This window comes from Gadus morhua, chromosome 3, assembly GCF_902167405.1.
Source record: "Gadus morhua chromosome 3, gadMor3.0, whole genome shotgun sequence".
Classification (NCBI taxonomy): Eukaryota; Metazoa; Chordata; class Actinopteri; order Gadiformes; family Gadidae; genus Gadus; species Gadus morhua.
Genome location: NC_044050.1, coordinates 8,209,464 through 8,225,630, shown reverse-complemented (window position 1 = coordinate 8,225,630; position 16,167 = coordinate 8,209,464). Strand labels below are relative to the sequence as shown.

Below are 16,167 nucleotides of genomic sequence, written 5' to 3'. Positions count from 1 at the left end.
CATACGCTTTAGAACAGGCATTGACCTAAACCAAGGGTATGAATTATAATCAGATGGACACGTTTTATTGCTTACTTCTAGGTTTTGCCAATCACTGACCGGTGGGACCGGTAGCCGGACAACTGGCAGAACATGAACTGATCGATTCGCTCAGTTCAAGATACGTTTCCATTTCAGACAAGAGTCCACACATGGAGCGTCTTGGTTGCAATCCTTTCTACATCACGTAGTAATCTGGTACTTACAACGTATTTAACCTAAACGTTAAGTTCCCCATTTATGCGTCCCCATACAAATAAAGCCAATGTCAATCACAAGGTTTTAGGAGAAGAAACAAAGAGTGTCGTTAACGCAGTTAAGTTAAGCCAGAGTAAGAAGTGACACTTGTTGAGATTTCACGTTAAGACTACACGTTCGGTTCACTTCGCTCTTGCTAACCGTTTTCTAGCATTAACCTCCTGCCCTTGCTGCTAAGTATTAAGGAACCAAATCCCCATGTCGAAATACATAGCCCCACTTACATCTTTTTGCACAGGCTTGGTGAATAGACTGAATCTCTGTAGTCTTGCCCTCATTCCATCCGCCATAAAGCTTCCCGGAGCGTTATGGGCGCTTCTCGAAGTGGCGTGCAACTTTCAAACCAGTGGGAAGTGGATTCCACTTCCTAAAGCGCCAGTTGTCAAGTCCGCCGAAGTTACAATGGGATAGGGGCTAAACAGTTCCAGACCCGGACCTGTCCAGACCACCGCTAAATAGTTTAAAGTGTACGCAAGCTAGACATGTATCTGACATATTGTAAGCGGTGTTTCCCGGGGCTGTCTGTGGCATGACCGACTGGAAGCTGACTAGTACCCACAGGACGCTCCTCTGCTGACCCAGCTAGGAGGCGCCTTCCATTAGGCGTCCCCGAGTGGGAGGGGTTGCTTTGATAGAGATAACCGGCAATACTATCCCACCCAACATCTGACGCAATACTATTGTTTACAGATTTCGGCAACGATTTTCTTAAACCACTTACAAATGTAATTAACGCACTGACAATACCAAAAACATAACACACTGACAATTATTGACAGATCCAAGGCGACACCTGGTGGTGGGTATGGAAACGTATTGTGACAAGGGCATGGTCTTACTATTTGTGGTCGATGAAGTCAGAATTATCTTGCTCTACTGTAACCGGTAAGCTCAAATTCAAGATAAGAGAAACATTACATCATACATTTTTATTGAAATTATCTACAGCTAAATTATACAATTATGTTTGTTTTGCTCATGTAGTCTGTGTAGCAATAAGCTAGTGATTTTGTTTGGTTAGACTAGATTTTTATCCCTGTATAGAAATTTAAGATTGGCCACTAATAAGGTCAAGTTCTCGGTCCAATGGAAATATCAGGGTAAACACCAAGGCATCCAAGGCCTAATGACAACACCAAGTTATGGCATACTCTGTGTGCCTTATGCTTCACATCATCCAAATTCTTTCAGGAGAGAAATGCTTCACTCAGTGACAGACATGCGCAAACACACACACACACACACACACACACACACACACACACACACACACACACACACACACACACACACACACACACACACACACACACACACACACACACACACACACACACACACACGAAGAGTGGAAGTGGTTTCCAAGGTAATCTTATCGACATCCGCTAAAGTTTAGAATGGACCAGCTCAGTTACAAAAGACACAAACAAATACCCACGGACTAGAAAACTGTACACTGTGGTGTGTACTCAGTTTGATGTACAAGAAATAACTGCTTACATTTCGAATATCTTTGCTGCCATTCAATTGACTTAACAGCTGACAAATAAAGCCAAATTATTCAACATCAAGGTCCTCCTGGCAGATAGTGCCAAGAAGACTTCCTCTCAGTCGTTTGTTCTAACCATAATTGGGCCTCCAATTGTGGCTGTCAGGTGAGCATCCTGAGTATGTCTGACATGGGGAGCAATTAAAAAAAGGTTCCCAAATATTGTTGGCCTGACTTTGGGCACCAGCTGCAGCTTAGCCAGTTGGTAGAGCATTCCATGTAGGGTAGAGGGGAAAGATATAAAAGGCTAGCAGCGTAATGCTCAGAGACAAGTGTGTGTGCCTGTGTCTCGCAGCATGGTGCTAGGAGTCACAGTGTGGCACCAGGTCACACAGTGTCGAATTTCTCTTTGCTGTGGACCACAATAAATACTGTTGCGGTCACACACAAACAAGCATGCAGACTAGAGTTCACACACACACACACACACACACACACACACACACACACACACACACACACACACACACACACACACACACACACACACACACACACACACACACACACACACACACACACACCTTTTTGTTGTCAACTTCCAAGAGGTAGATGCCTGGCTGACCTCCTTCCTTCCTCAAACTAGTATGCAATACGAGTATCGCCCTTTGTACAGAAAGCCTGTACCTTTTTAGAACTGACGATTCTCATCAAAGACATATATACATAAGTGGCCTTTGGATCATAAGTCAAGGGCAGCCTATCAGAGAGGCTAGGACTGCCCAGTAAACAAGTACAAGGAAACGGGGCTGCTGCGGTTTCTCTGCACTTACTTACCGCAGTTAATTACTAAAAGATCAGTAATACACACACACACACACACACACACACACACACACACACACACACACACACACACACACACACACACACACACACACACACACACACACACACACACACACACACACACACACACACTACGGGGTAGGTACCCTGGTGCTGTCTTGGCATTGGAAGACATAGCAGGCACAGTGCTGGCCATCCCGGATCAGACAGCCAAAGCTGCTGGGCTCCTGGCTGTTGTAGATCAGCTTGGTCACCCTGTGAGGGAGACACTCAAACAGCACCGTGTGGGAGAGAGGGTCCCACGCCGCCCCCTCGGCCCAGGCCGACAGGCACTGCACCCGCGACGCAGACACGGTCAGAAAGACGGACTGATTGCGTTTCGGGGGGTTCTGATGTCCACCTACGTGCGGACCCCCGCGGCCCCACTCCCGCTCCCCGGGTCCGGGCCGCACGATCTGGGCCACAACCCAGGGCAGCATGGCCATGGTGGTCAGAGGATGCACAGGCAGAGAACCGACTAAGGCAAGCCTGTAGCGCATCTCCTGCTCCTCCTCCTTCTCCGCCGGGACCTCCTTCGTTTCCCCCCGAGCCCTGGGATAAGACCTTCGCCCTTTGTCCAGGCGTGAGGTGACCACCGTGGGAGGCGCGATGGAGGGCAGCGAGCGGCGCTTGGAGGGAGGCTTCTGGACGCAGTGTGGAATCAGGGCTTCATCCCTTGTCGGCTTCACCTCGAAGCAGATACCCTCCATGCCGGTTGAGGCTGCAGACGACGGGGCTTGTAGGGGAGAAATCACCTGCCATGACGACACAGACACATTATTTAGTGGTCGATAGTTTTGAAAGCTGTTAAGAGTTACATCCATTTGAGGGTTGCAGTCGTAGTTCTAGGATCACGTGATCCTCTTTATATTAAATTACATTGAAGCACACAGTGAAGGGGGTTCAGGCATTCTAGGATCATTATGCCAAAGGTGCATGCACCAGCAGAGCTATGCGTTCAATAAAGCAGCCACAGTATGGGCATTTGAAGGGCAGCGCAAGGAGACATTCGGTAAACAACAACTGGCTGTACAGAAAAACATGACTTAACGCAGTTAGAAACTTAGCAAACTTAATCAATCCGTCCATTTGTATAAAAGTGTGCTTTAGTTTCGCCCCACACAAAGACCTACATATTTACATAAAAAAAAGTGGTTCTAAATAGTCAAGTTACTCATAAAAACAAGAATCGATAGTAGCTGTGCAGTTGTTACGATCCTACAGCATTTTAATGCTCCGATCATTTGATTAAATATCAATAGCATGCACAACACAAATGAGCCTATGAAAAGGGCATAACTTCACATTTTTATCACTGAATGAAACAAATGCCAATTTATGGTAGTGCTTGTTCTACATAAACAAAAAACAACTCACAATATGACATCCAAACAATAAAGTGAGTTAGACGTGTAACGATTAAGCGACTCCTGCATGCGTGAGTTATACCTTTCTACTCACAGCCAAGGGCACCTCTTCTTCTAGCCCTACTTTGTCCCCTGCAGCCTTTTTGGGAGGAGGATAGCCGCTAGTTCCCAGGACTCCTTCAGGACAAGTCCCCTGACATTGAAGCGTGGCCACACTGCAGCGCGTCGTCAATGTTTTCACGCGGCTGGAGCCGAACTCGAGACAGCGACACTCTCCGAGTCCTGTCCGTTCTTTGGTAGGAGCTAAATATAGGAGATATGCAATAGACCAAAGTGGACCGCTGCTGCTGTACTACGTGCTTCCTCTCCCAGTGCCTCCTTGATGGAGTGCGTAGTGAAGGTGCTGCCCTGGACCTGGTTCTGCCCACATCACATCCTCCTCCACATGGGTGCAGCAGCGAGATGAGAACTAATAACTAGTCTATCGCGAGTTTTCTTCCTCTTTCTATCCCGTAGTCTAGCACTTTGAGACTTATGACAAAAATCCAAGTATATAGTACAGTAGGCTACTTATTGTTTGAGCACATTTAATGGGGGTAAGTAAAAAATATCAGTATTAATTGAGATTTAGCATATGCATTTGACAAACAATGCTGATCGTATATTGGACAGGAAAGCCTTTAAGCTGACAGACATGATTCCTCGAATGACTGCAGAACCCATTCACATCACATGTATCACTCTTATCCAATAAGTGTCATTCATAATAAAGGCTACTATGTTTTAATTAACTTATTTTAAATATCTATATCTATATTTATATTTATTAGCTACCCAAGAATGTAATGTTGTTTTCAGTTGTATCACAAAGTAAAAAAAAAACACATCTAAAACTGAATACAGCTGATATATTTCCCTGGAAAACTGGAAAAGCAAGAGTATTTGCAGCGGCTTTGGTTTATATATCCCATCACAAAATCCAAACACAAACCATCACTGGAATGTTGTGCTCAGAATGGGTTGACCTTGGAGAATGAATGTTGCCATTACCAAGAGTGTAGGCCTACTCATTAACCCAGGGAATTCTGCAAGTACGCTTCTTCAGATTCAAAGCTGAAAAATACATCATTCACCAAAAGCCAAATATGTTAAAATAATACATAGAATCCGTTGCTCAGACATGGCTCAAAATATCGGTCTAGGCTGTTATTGGTCTGCTATTTATTGTATGTATGTATACAGCTATAGTGCTATTCTGGCTTTGGCTGCAACTTGTTCTTCTCCGGCTCAAAGAAGTGTTCAACCAGGGCGTCCACCAGGTTGTCCAGCTCCTTCTGCAGCTGCTCCACGTCACTGAGCGGAGGGGGAGAGAGACAGCAAGAGTCAAATAGTCATCTATTGGGATAAGTCGTTTTTAGGAAGGATTCATAGCCTATCCCATGTCCATCTGAGACAATGCGTCACTACAAGGGATCTGCATGTAGCTCTCAGGGTGAACACACAGAGAATTTCAAAAATACACAGCCATTTCAGGCATTTCTGTTGGGGAAAAGACATTGACTTCAAAAGTTACGTGCAAATCTGAAACTACTGTGAGGTCATTATTGCCATAGTTATATACCAAGAAAACACCATGGGTGACTATAAAGGGAGACAAGAGACACATTTGTTCTACAGACAGCTTGGACGGTGAAGGGGTATTGAACTGGGAGGAAACACTGCGATCGACATGGTGGAGAAGGAATTGGGGGTAGGAACTTTGGCTTTGACTCAGTGAAGTCCAAATTGAAACGCCACATGGAGGAGAAAGGGATTGTTGCCGTATGCGGGACAGCTGTCAGTTCACTTCGGGTCCATGTCATTTCTCCGACGCTCCATTGTTCCGTCCTCTCGGTCGTATGCGGACTCCTCCGACTGGACTCCTCCCGCTGCTCCGCCGCCGGATGAGTCCGCAAACGACCGAGAGGTCGGAACAATGGAATGACATGGACCTGAAGTGAACTGACCGCTGTCTACGTTCGAGAAAACATCTTTCTCAAACGCCGCCTGTGTTGGTTGTTGCTGGGACGTAGAGGTCAACCGGAAGTGGCTCTATCACCACTTGTTGAAAGGGCTACAGCGACACCTAGGGTAGCGGATTCAGACATGCTCCGGCCATCATCCGATCTCTTAAATGCCATGCACGTTCAGATAATTGACACGGTCCGTTCCAGTAGCAAAATCGGTATAAGGCTTATTCCGATCTAGCTGTAAACCCATTGAGTGTGAGCTTCTTGGAAAGCAGCCTCCTTCCTCCTCACCTGTTGCCGGGGGCAGCACAGAGCTCCGTGTAGTACTTGATCTTGGGCTCCGTGCCACTGGTCCTTAGGGTGGCCACGCCTCCGTTGGAGAAGGAGAAGGTGATCATCTGGCTGGAGCTGGAGGTGGGGAGCACCTGGTGGGTTCATGGAGACACGCATGGTAGAGTCATTGAGCTGGCCTCTGGTCTGTCAATGTAGTTCTGAGGACTGGACCCTTCTGCCATTGACCTCTTTGACTATGCGTTCTAGCCAAGGGTCTCCCAAGAGTGTCGATTGATTGGTTGAAGATTTGTTTTATTCTGATTTCCTTGTTTATTCTGTAACCGTCGAGGTGTCCCTGAGCAGGCGCCTAACTGCTCCCGACGAGCCGGCTGTCGCTTGTATGGTTGACTCCGCCGTCGGTGTGAGAATGTGTCTATGAACCGTTGTAAGGCGCTTTGGATAAAAAGCGTCTGCTAAATTCCCTAAAACTTAAATGTAACGTCTCAAAAATAACACTGCCAAATATCTTAAATGAGCTAGTATTAATGTAAGTATGAACATATTGATTTCATAATGAATCTAAAAGAGAGACAAGTGAACGATATATGTGCAACTGCGAAGCAATGGCTCACTGATCCAAATCTCTAAACGTATGAAGCGTTGTGTGGATCCCCTCATGGTGCATCCCCTCCTCACCGCCTTGTTGTCGGGCTGACTGCTGTCGTGGCCGGTGGTCAGGTCGCGCACCGAGGTGACCGAGAAGCCGCCGCACTCGCTGGGGTACGAGTCCTTCTGGTCGCCGTGGTTCCTCAAGCGCTGGAAGAGGCTGCGGATGACCTCCTGGTCGTGGCAGATGAAGTAGGAGTTTTTGGTGATGTGGTAGCCGTACCTGGGGAACAGAGGGGGGGGGGGGGGGGGGGGGGGGGGGGCGACGATGGATATCAAAACCTCAAAATACTTAATGTACTGCAAGTACCTCTGGTATAATGTACTTTAACATTATAACCCCTTAGACAAAGAAAATCTCTTACTCTTTTCTTATTGCTACTCTGCATTATGTGAAGGCTTTTATTTTATACTTTTCATTGTTTCTTCTTGTAACCAAAAATGTAAATGGTTGTATAAAGGTTGTGTGCATGTATAAATACATAGACATAATTACAGTACAATACAATACATAAGAAGTATTTTAAGGTGTGTGTGTGTGTGTGTGTGTGTGTGTGTGTGTGTGTGTGTGTGTGTGTGTGTGTGTGTGTGTGTGTGTGCGCATGTCTGTCACTGAGTGAAGCATTTCTCTCCTGAAAGAATTTGGATGGCACACTGAGTATGCCATAACTTGGTGTTGTCATTAGGCCTTGGATGCCTTGGTGTGTGTGTGTGTGTGTCTTACTCTTCGTAGATGCTGGTGAGTTGCTGGGAGAGGCTGATATCTTCGGCTGCCAGGTAGGAAGTCATCTCCCCTGCAATGGCTGCAGCACTCACTCCATCCTTGTCCAGTACGCATGGACTGCACATGTACCCTGCACACACACACACACACTTTTGGGTCAACATTTACACACATCTACTAGATTGATGAAGGATCAAAGATGTTACAAGCGAGTGTGTTTTGAGCAGCCCAGCTAGCTCCTTCCTGAGGGAGGCAAAAGACATCCACTCAGAGGTTCACGGGGTCTGTGAGGGGGGTTCGTCAAAGGTGGGACATTTTTAGCCGCAGCTGCTTTGTCAAGGACAGAACTCTATGAACATGGCAGGCAAGGATCGATCGCATGGTGTCAGGACTCAGTTGTAATCTTACAACTAATCTTGGTACTGCGTATATGATTTTACAATAAACCATATGTTTTGTTCCCGCCCAAAACTTCTTCTTGTCACTCAACCTTTCTTATTTACCAAATATAGTGCTATAGCAGGTATAGGAAGGAGTGAGGTAATTATTTGATGGGTCATGGTCAGAGTTTTGAGAGCTGGGGATTCTTAGGAGGTTTTCATGGTATTCTTAACTCAATTATTGATGGGAACAATTATTGAAAGAGCTTTTGTGTGTGTGTGTGTGTGTGTGTGTGTGTGTGTGTGTGTGTGTGTGTGTGTGTGTGTGTGTGTGTGTGTGTGTGTGTGTGTGTGTGTGTGTGTGTGTGTGTGTGTACCTATGGCCTCCTCAAAGGCAAACAGGACAGACTTTCCATTTTTCAGCAGCTCTTTGGCCCTGTTCCCCATCCATTTGAATCCTGTCAGAGTTTCCTGTCCACACAGGAAATTATACCAGAACCATGACCAGACATTCAGTGGTAACATGACACGTAATTTTCATCTATGCCTGCTTTAACAGTTTGTTAAGAATATGCAGAAAAATTAATGAATTTATGTTTTCTAAATACCAAATACAAAGACAGAATGACTATCCCAAAACATACAACTCTGATAATCAACCAAAGAAAAAAGAAAAAAACATATTGAATGAACATATTCCCTATAAACGGTATGAGGTATTCATCTGTTTCGGATGAATCGATGTTACCTCAAAGTGGAAGCCTTCCTTGAGTGCGATGGCTCTTAATATCTTGGAGGAGACGGTGCTGGCCAGCATGTAGACGCTCTTCACCGCCGCCGGCTCTGGGTTCTGCTTCTTCCAGCAGCGGAACATCCACCAACCGAGCAGGGCCCCCAGCTCGTTGCCGGTGAACACCCGCCACTGACCGCTGCACAGGGGAGGGAGAGCAGGCGGTCGGAGGGAGAAGGCATCGGAGCCCTTCAACAATATGCTAACTTTGCGTTCTTGGTGTCGGTGGGTTATCCGGAACAAGGAAGTTCTTGGGTCTCGCTGAGGGCCCTATCACCGGGAAAGTGTATCAAGGCTGCGTGCGGCGCGACACAACTTCAGTGACGACGACGTGATCGGAGCTGTGTGTTTGTTACGGGTCATGGGTTTCATTAAAGGTTCATAATGGAGTTGAAAAGAAGATGGGCCTATTTAAATGATGAAACTGAAAGAGCAGTTTGGTGCTTGTGTTCGACCAATCACAGACACACTCACATCTTGCCAAACAACTTGTGAGTGTGGCAGGTGCATCTGCCTTAAACCACAGTAGAGCACACACTTCTTAAAGGCAGGTCCACACATTACACTCCAGATGCACAATAAACGCACCTCTTCTGTTTCTCAGCGATGGCCAAGCGGTCAGCGTCTGGGTCGTTGGCCAGCACCACGCTGGCTCCCTCTCTATCAGCCAGGGCGAACGACAGAGTCTGCAAACGAACAGAGCACATTTCATACCACCCTACCACAACTGTGTACCACCATATGTGTGTGTGTGTTGCAGCCATGTGGGATTGTGTATTTCTGATTTGCAGCAATTATTTATATCTGATTTTGAGTGATTAGATGGTGTGAGTGATTATGTGCGTGTGCTTGTGGGAGGGATTATATGTGTGTGTTGAAGTGATTATGTATGTGTGTGTGTGTGTGAGAGAGATTATGTGCGTAAGTGTGTGTGTGCGTCTGTACCAGGACCCCTTTCCCCTCCTCTGGGTTTGGGTACTTGACGGTGGGGAACTCAGGGTCAGGGTCCTTCTGCTCCTCTACGGCAAAGGGAGGTCGAAGGTCAAAGGCCTTAAACGCTGCCTGGACGAACGTGTGGCCGACACCATGCACAGACGTGTGCACGATTTTCACCTCTGAACTCTTGTTGATGTCTCTGTGAGCAGAAGAGTGCAAGTATAAAATATTTATAAATAAAATAGGTTTTGCAACTATAATTACAATCCCATTTTCTCACAATGGTTGGCACATAATGAGTCCATTCACGCAAAACTAATAAGAGCCATTGGGGGTTAAAGTCTCTTAGCATTTTTAACAGGCTCACACCTTAAAATGACTGTAGTCAATGCTGATCGATAGGGGTTTAAATAACGCCAAGAGTGAAATAACTGTGATATATTCTACAAATAAAAATGCGGGTAACCCTGTACCTCTCCTTGTATACAGTAATGGTACTATCGTCAATCTCAAAATCCCTCAAAGGAACGCCATCCAGCCGGCTGAACTATGCTAGTCCGCGCGTCACACAATTGCTCAGCTAGTTAAGGCGGACAAAACACTGTTACTGAGTTTTTTAATTCTGAATGTACACCGCCTACTGACTGAGAGGGGGTCAATCTTACACATTTCCACTCTAACCAGTCACCTGTTGGTCAAAAGCAGTCAGACTCTTTCAACCAGACCCCCCCGGACTCTGTCTTATGTGAACCATTGCTAGTGGCACACATGCACTTTAATTCACTTTTTATACTGTACACTTTAAAAGTGGGTGTAGGTTAGTGCAGAATAAAACCATACTAATTCAGCCACTCTCCGCATACCTCCGTGGTTTAGCCCAGTCTCACCTGACCTCACTACCTCCTAGTTAATGGGATGCTCTAACACCTATGGTTGTACAAGTTAAAGTCTGTTTACTACTTTCTTCACATGCTGTTGGTACTTGAATGGGTATTTGTATATTGGATGTGATTGAATGCTTGAGGATATGCTTGAGCAGTATAATGTGGTAGAAGCTCGACTTGCCTGTTTGCCTTGGGGCTACAGATATAATTGGTGTTAACTGTAGCTGTAAGAGTGCTGTGGCTAATTATTTAGCTGACGCGCTCGCTGTAGGCTGGCCGTTGTGCCAATAACAATGTCCAACTGATGGACCTGATGTTTGCAATGCGTTTGGAATAAATACCCCAAAGGAAAAGGACGATGTTGGACATTGTTATTGCCACAACCGCCAGCCTACAGCCAGCGCGTCAGCTATATAATTAGCCACAGGACTCTATATTATGTTATGTTTCTGTTATGCAGTACTCCCGGGATAATATATATTAGTATAAATTAGTATTGGTTTTAATAAATTTGTATAATCCCTGTCAGCCCACGCCTCACCCCCTTGGTTAGAGTACTAATATTCGTTGTTTAGGTACCTACATTTAGTTTCCTAAATGTATATTATTTATATTATCTACATCTTTAAATCCTTTATAGAAAACCAGTCAAGCCTTATGTCCTATTGCCCTTCATGTGTGTACAGCGGCAATAAATGTCTGAAACCGAAACATCCGTTGTACCTCCTAACTACTTATCACTCAAATCAAGCTCTTTAAACTTACCTACCACACGTTTAATATCCCTACAGCTGTATAAATTGGGTAATAAAAGCTGTTGAGATTCTGAACCAGGGTTCAGCAGGGTTGCCGGGCTGCTGTCGTACCTGTGGTGGCAGTGCTGCTGGATGGCCTTGAAATACTGCTTGTGGATGTCCTGGTAAGGGTCCTTCAGCAGGGGGCTGCTGAGGGCCTCCTCCGTGTCCCAGGCCTGGGGCCAGGGCTCCAGGTTCTCCTCTATGGCCTGGGCAATGCCCTTGTCATGGGGAGGCACTATCTGGGCGCCATTGTCCCAGTACACCTGTGGGGTGCATCAGGGGGGGAGGAGAAGGGATAAAAATGTTTTAAAAGGAGGGACGTTTTCTATTTGTAGCTACTGGAGGATTGGTTAGTGCGACTTCTGATCTGACCTTGTAGCCGTTATCTTCTTTAGGGTTGTGTGAGGCGGTCACCATGACTCCAGCACACAGACCTAGGTGGGACACTGCAAAGGGCTGGGCAGCAGATGAGAACGTTATCCTACATATTTTATCTTACCAGTACATGCAATATGCCATTCGTAGAAAATGACAAACATATAGGAACCTATGTGAAAAGTGAATTGCCTGTAGATGGAGAGCATGAAATTACTGACTTTAGTTCAATATTTTTTACATTTTTCATGGACACTATTGAGTGTCTGTCTGTTTAGAATTTTTTTTTGCATAGCAATGATATAATTAAGAGATACTATGTCACTTTGCACACTTTAAATAAAATAAAATAATATAATTTGTGCATTGGAATCAATATGTCTCTGTGCGTAGAGTGTATTACACAATTTTTACACTGAAGAAGTACATGTTTTTTGGAGGTAGTTTGACCCTATCGCCATGCCAACCTTTAAACTACCTGTTCTCCCTGTTCTATATTATATGACATGACTCATCTTTTGCTTCTGCTCTATCACATTCTTGACCATAATCAGCATGTTATCAGCCTGAATGAACAAAGGGAAATAACGATATATAGTCATTTATGATATAGAACGTTTACATTTAATTGTGGAAAGTGTGTGGTTGGTACTTGGTAGCTAGTTTAAGAAGCCAACCATGACCCGAGTGCAACCAAACACATTCTGGGGTTTGGTGGAGCTGCACAACTGCAGTTACACCGGCACCCCCACCCATCCCCCGAGGAGATCTCTGAGACAGAGGCATGGAACCCCTGCTCCGACTGCGACAAACAACCGACTGCACTAAACCGGTTTCAACACGATCAACCTTTGCCCTGCTCGTCCACGGAGCCCAGTAAAGCCACTGCGCTGACGTGTGTCAGGGTCAGCTGATGCATTTACGTGGCATGCATTGCCATGACTCACCACGAAGGGGGTCGGTGTGATGTCAGAGAAGAGGTGCACAGGAACCCCCCGGCTGGTGAAGGCGGCTGCAGCCAGGCTGGCAAAGCGCTTACTGCTGCCCCCGCTGGCCGGGTGGGCGCGGGCGTCATAACCGATCACTACGCCCCGCTCCTTCAGGTCAGGGAAGCACTGCTCCAGGTAGCCACAGAAGCCCTGGGAGGTGAATCCGTTTAGGTAGGATATTGTTTTATATTTATACATATTAAATCAATTTAGTTAGATTATCATGTATTTGATTTTCATGTATTCATGTATTTATTTCATTTTCAATTCCGTTTATTTTTGCCACCTTGGCAAAGAAATATGCAAAAAAGAAACAGACAAGTGAGAAAGAAAGAAAGGGGGAAATAAGGTAAGGATCTATGCTTAGTAGGTAAGTGGAATGCTATGCTTGATGTTGCTTGTTAATGCCTTGGTGTGTGAGTGTTTCTTTTGACCGTTTCTTGGAGATGTGTGTGTATGCGTGTGTGAGCGAGTGTGCGTGTGAGAGAGTGTGTGTGTGTGTGTACCTGTGTGGTCTGGATGATGGTGAGGTCGTTCATGCAGGAGACCCCGGGCCCCATGGCGGCCCTCAGGCCCGCGGTGCCAAACACCATCCTCGAGGAGAAGCATCTCCGCAGCTGCTCCAGCGCTCCCTCCTTCACCAGGGCCTTCACCAGGGCTGCTGTCTTAGGGTTCTGTCACCAAAGCACATGACACAATCAACGGGTTTGACCTGAGACCACCCCAGGGGCTCCCATGACGGTTGGTTGTAATTGGGGACATCCCTTGTCCTCTTAACGCAATGAATGACCCTGTGAGTGAATCTACTACTAGTAAAACAACAGGTTACTGTTGTCTTGCAACTGTGTACTGATCAGAATGGAGCCTACAATATAACGGCTCATAACAAGAAAAATAAAGGAACTTGTTTGTGGTTATTTTGTTTTACTTCAATCTCTTCAAATCTACTTCAAAGTCTTTGTTTTATGTCAATAGACCCAAACGGAGTTATAAAGTTGATACTTTATAACTCTGTTAATAATCCAAAATTTAATAAATTAATAATCCCAAATAAATAAGAAAAGATTATTATCGTATCTGAATCGAGACTGAATCGTTCTACACAGTATTACGATGCATCGAAGAATCGATTATTTTTCCCACCCCTATTGGTTACTGTACTCCAACAGTTCTAACAGAGTCTATTGTTTTGCATGTAAGCTTTTTGGTGAAACTAGAGTGGTGGGGTATAATGACTGGCAGTGTCTTTCAAAGATACTGAAGCACCATGAAACAAGTGGTTACCACATAAATGCTTATCTGATGTGGAAAGAATTGGCACCCCGCTTATGCCTGGGTAAAACTATTGATAGCGAATTGCAGAGAGCCTGTTGACTCGAGTGATCGACTGAATACTCTTCCTTGCAGAAAGAAGCTGTGGCTCATAGATTAATTGAGCCACACCTTTTCTGGTGCTCCTTAAGAGGGCCAGAGTTCTAGACTGGAGGGCGGCTTGAGTTGTGCAAGTGACTCGACTGTTTTTAAGTAAAAATATGTTCTTACCAACAACATTGTGCGTCGAGGAAACTCTTTTTCACAGGGACAAAATGCACAGATAGGAAATCCTAGAAATGGAAATTTTCTGGGTATCCTTGATCTCTTATAGCACGGTATGATGTTACACTGGCAGAGCATCTTAGAAAGGCTGCCTCTAAAAAAAACACCGGATATCTGTCCTGGTGCACTCAAAATGATTTTTTTGATTCAATATCAGAGTGTTTTAGGTCAAATTTGTGCCCAGATCAAAGAGGGGGGGGGGGGGGGGGGGGGGCGCCTGCTATGTGTCTGCATACCCCCCAGAAAGTAGGCAGTTGCGCCCCTGCTCACACTGATAATGAAATTAAGTTTGTAAATGTACTTTTTCTAGCAGCTATCATTAAATGAAGAAAGAACTGTAGAACAGGGAGATTTTCTAAAAGGGAAGAACACAGTTTCTCCACACTGAAACTGTTAAAATAAATAGGAAATGGCACATTGTTTTATTTGTACCCTGTACCGTATATAGAATTATATTTAATTATATGATTACAAGCCTACATTGAAGTACAATGTCTGCCAGATATCGCATTGTAATGATGTAACCCTGTACAGTACGCGTCGCCTATATTCACGTAATGTAAATGCAAGGTATTATTATAGATGATAATAATGCGAACTCTACAGCGTGAAGAGTCACGCAACTATCCCTGCACTATCTGCGAATACACTGCCTAAAAGAAACTAAAAGAAACTCATGGGAACATGTTGTCATTCCACCTACCTTGTCATATGCCAGCCAGGTTTTGATATCTTGGTCCAACTTGACGTCCACGATCGTGGACAGGCCATTCTCCATGTTTGTCTCACTTGTTTGAGGTACTGTTGCTACTCAGTTGAGTGTTGTGATAACGTGCTGATGAATATTGCTGTGGAAGGAAGAAGAAACTGCGATCCTGACCTGACAGGCAAGCTTCCTGGACTCTGCGACGTGCTACGCATGCACGCAGGGGCGGAGCCAGAGGATAAAGGACGCCACTATGTCATTCACGGGATTCTTCCAGTCTTGTGACCGAAGCGAATTCAAGTCAGGGGGGTTGTATTGTCAAACCTGAACGATCACGCGTTTACCAAACATTTCTATAACTCGGTACTTGGGTCTAATTGGACTTTTTGACTATTTGGCCTGAAGCATCCATACGGTCCGTCTGGATGGATGGCTCTTTAACTTGAAAGTTTTAGAAAACCTTGAGATTTAAAAATATATATTTTTGTAGTAGGTCCATTATAAAATTAATCAAAAGTCTACATCAGAGCAGCCCAGGGACCTCAAACTAGATAGCCCGATTTAGTCCCCTCGCCCCCCTGTCTTGAGGGAAGATTTGTTATAACTGAAGTCAATGGGGGGTTAAAGTAAAAAACCTGTGCTCACCCGAGGTCGAACAACTCCGCTTTGCCAAAGTTGGTACACGAAAATGTGTCGAAAAAGTGGCTGTCGAAAAAGTGACAGACTGCAGGACTCTTTGCTGTTAAAAAGCTGACAAGAGAGTAGTGTAACAAATTCAACTTAATTAACTTAAATTCATCTCAAATACTCTAGTTCTGTATGAGCAGTTGAGCACTATATGAGCAGCTTTGTTTTGAGCTATTGCTTATTACGATTACTTTCTGATGTGCTGGACCATATGACTCGTAATCAAACTGAGATAGGACTAAAGCTTGCATTAATTTTTTAATTAAGCATCCTAGTAAATATGTCCTACAATATCTAATTGCAGCCATCCCTAT

The 16,167-nt window shown here is 45.1% G+C and overlaps 2 protein-coding genes across 5 annotated transcripts in view; both read right to left on the bottom strand.

The window, feature by feature from the left end:
* tbc1d1 (TBC1 (tre-2/USP6, BUB2, cdc16) domain family, member 1) overlaps positions 1 to 4,450 on the bottom strand; it is a 38,589-nt gene extending 34,139 nt beyond the window's left edge. The window contains exons 1-2 of one of the 4 annotated variants that reach the window (XM_030351456.1): positions 4,124 to 4,450; positions 2,782 to 3,429 (exon numbers count right to left, since the gene is read on the bottom strand). In XM_030351456.1, coding sequence (XP_030207316.1) covers positions 2,782 to 3,384 — 603 coding nt within the window. In that variant the 5' untranslated portion in view covers positions 3,385 to 3,429; positions 4,124 to 4,450. Of the gene's footprint in view, positions 1 to 521; positions 886 to 2,781; positions 3,430 to 4,123 lie in introns of those variants that run through there. The other 3 variants (XM_030351457.1, XM_030351458.1, XM_030351459.1) reach the window with 3 other exon arrangements.
* A 161-nt stretch (positions 4,451 to 4,611) lies between these two features.
* Positions 4,612 to 15,383, bottom strand: pgm2 (phosphoglucomutase 2). The gene is made up of 13 exons (XM_030351460.1): positions 15,164 to 15,383; positions 13,371 to 13,538; positions 12,823 to 13,014; positions 11,873 to 11,956; positions 11,570 to 11,763; positions 9,829 to 10,018; positions 9,472 to 9,569; positions 8,842 to 9,022; positions 8,471 to 8,564; positions 7,714 to 7,843; positions 7,020 to 7,212; positions 6,342 to 6,475; positions 4,612 to 5,394 (listed from the first exon to the last, which is right to left on the bottom strand). The coding sequence occupies exons 1-13, from the start codon at positions 15,236 to 15,238 to the stop codon at positions 5,292 to 5,294; spliced, it is 1,836 nt and encodes a 611-aa protein (XP_030207320.1). The 5' UTR covers positions 15,239 to 15,383; the 3' UTR covers positions 4,612 to 5,291.
* Between the last annotated feature and the right edge of the window lie 784 nt (positions 15,384 to 16,167).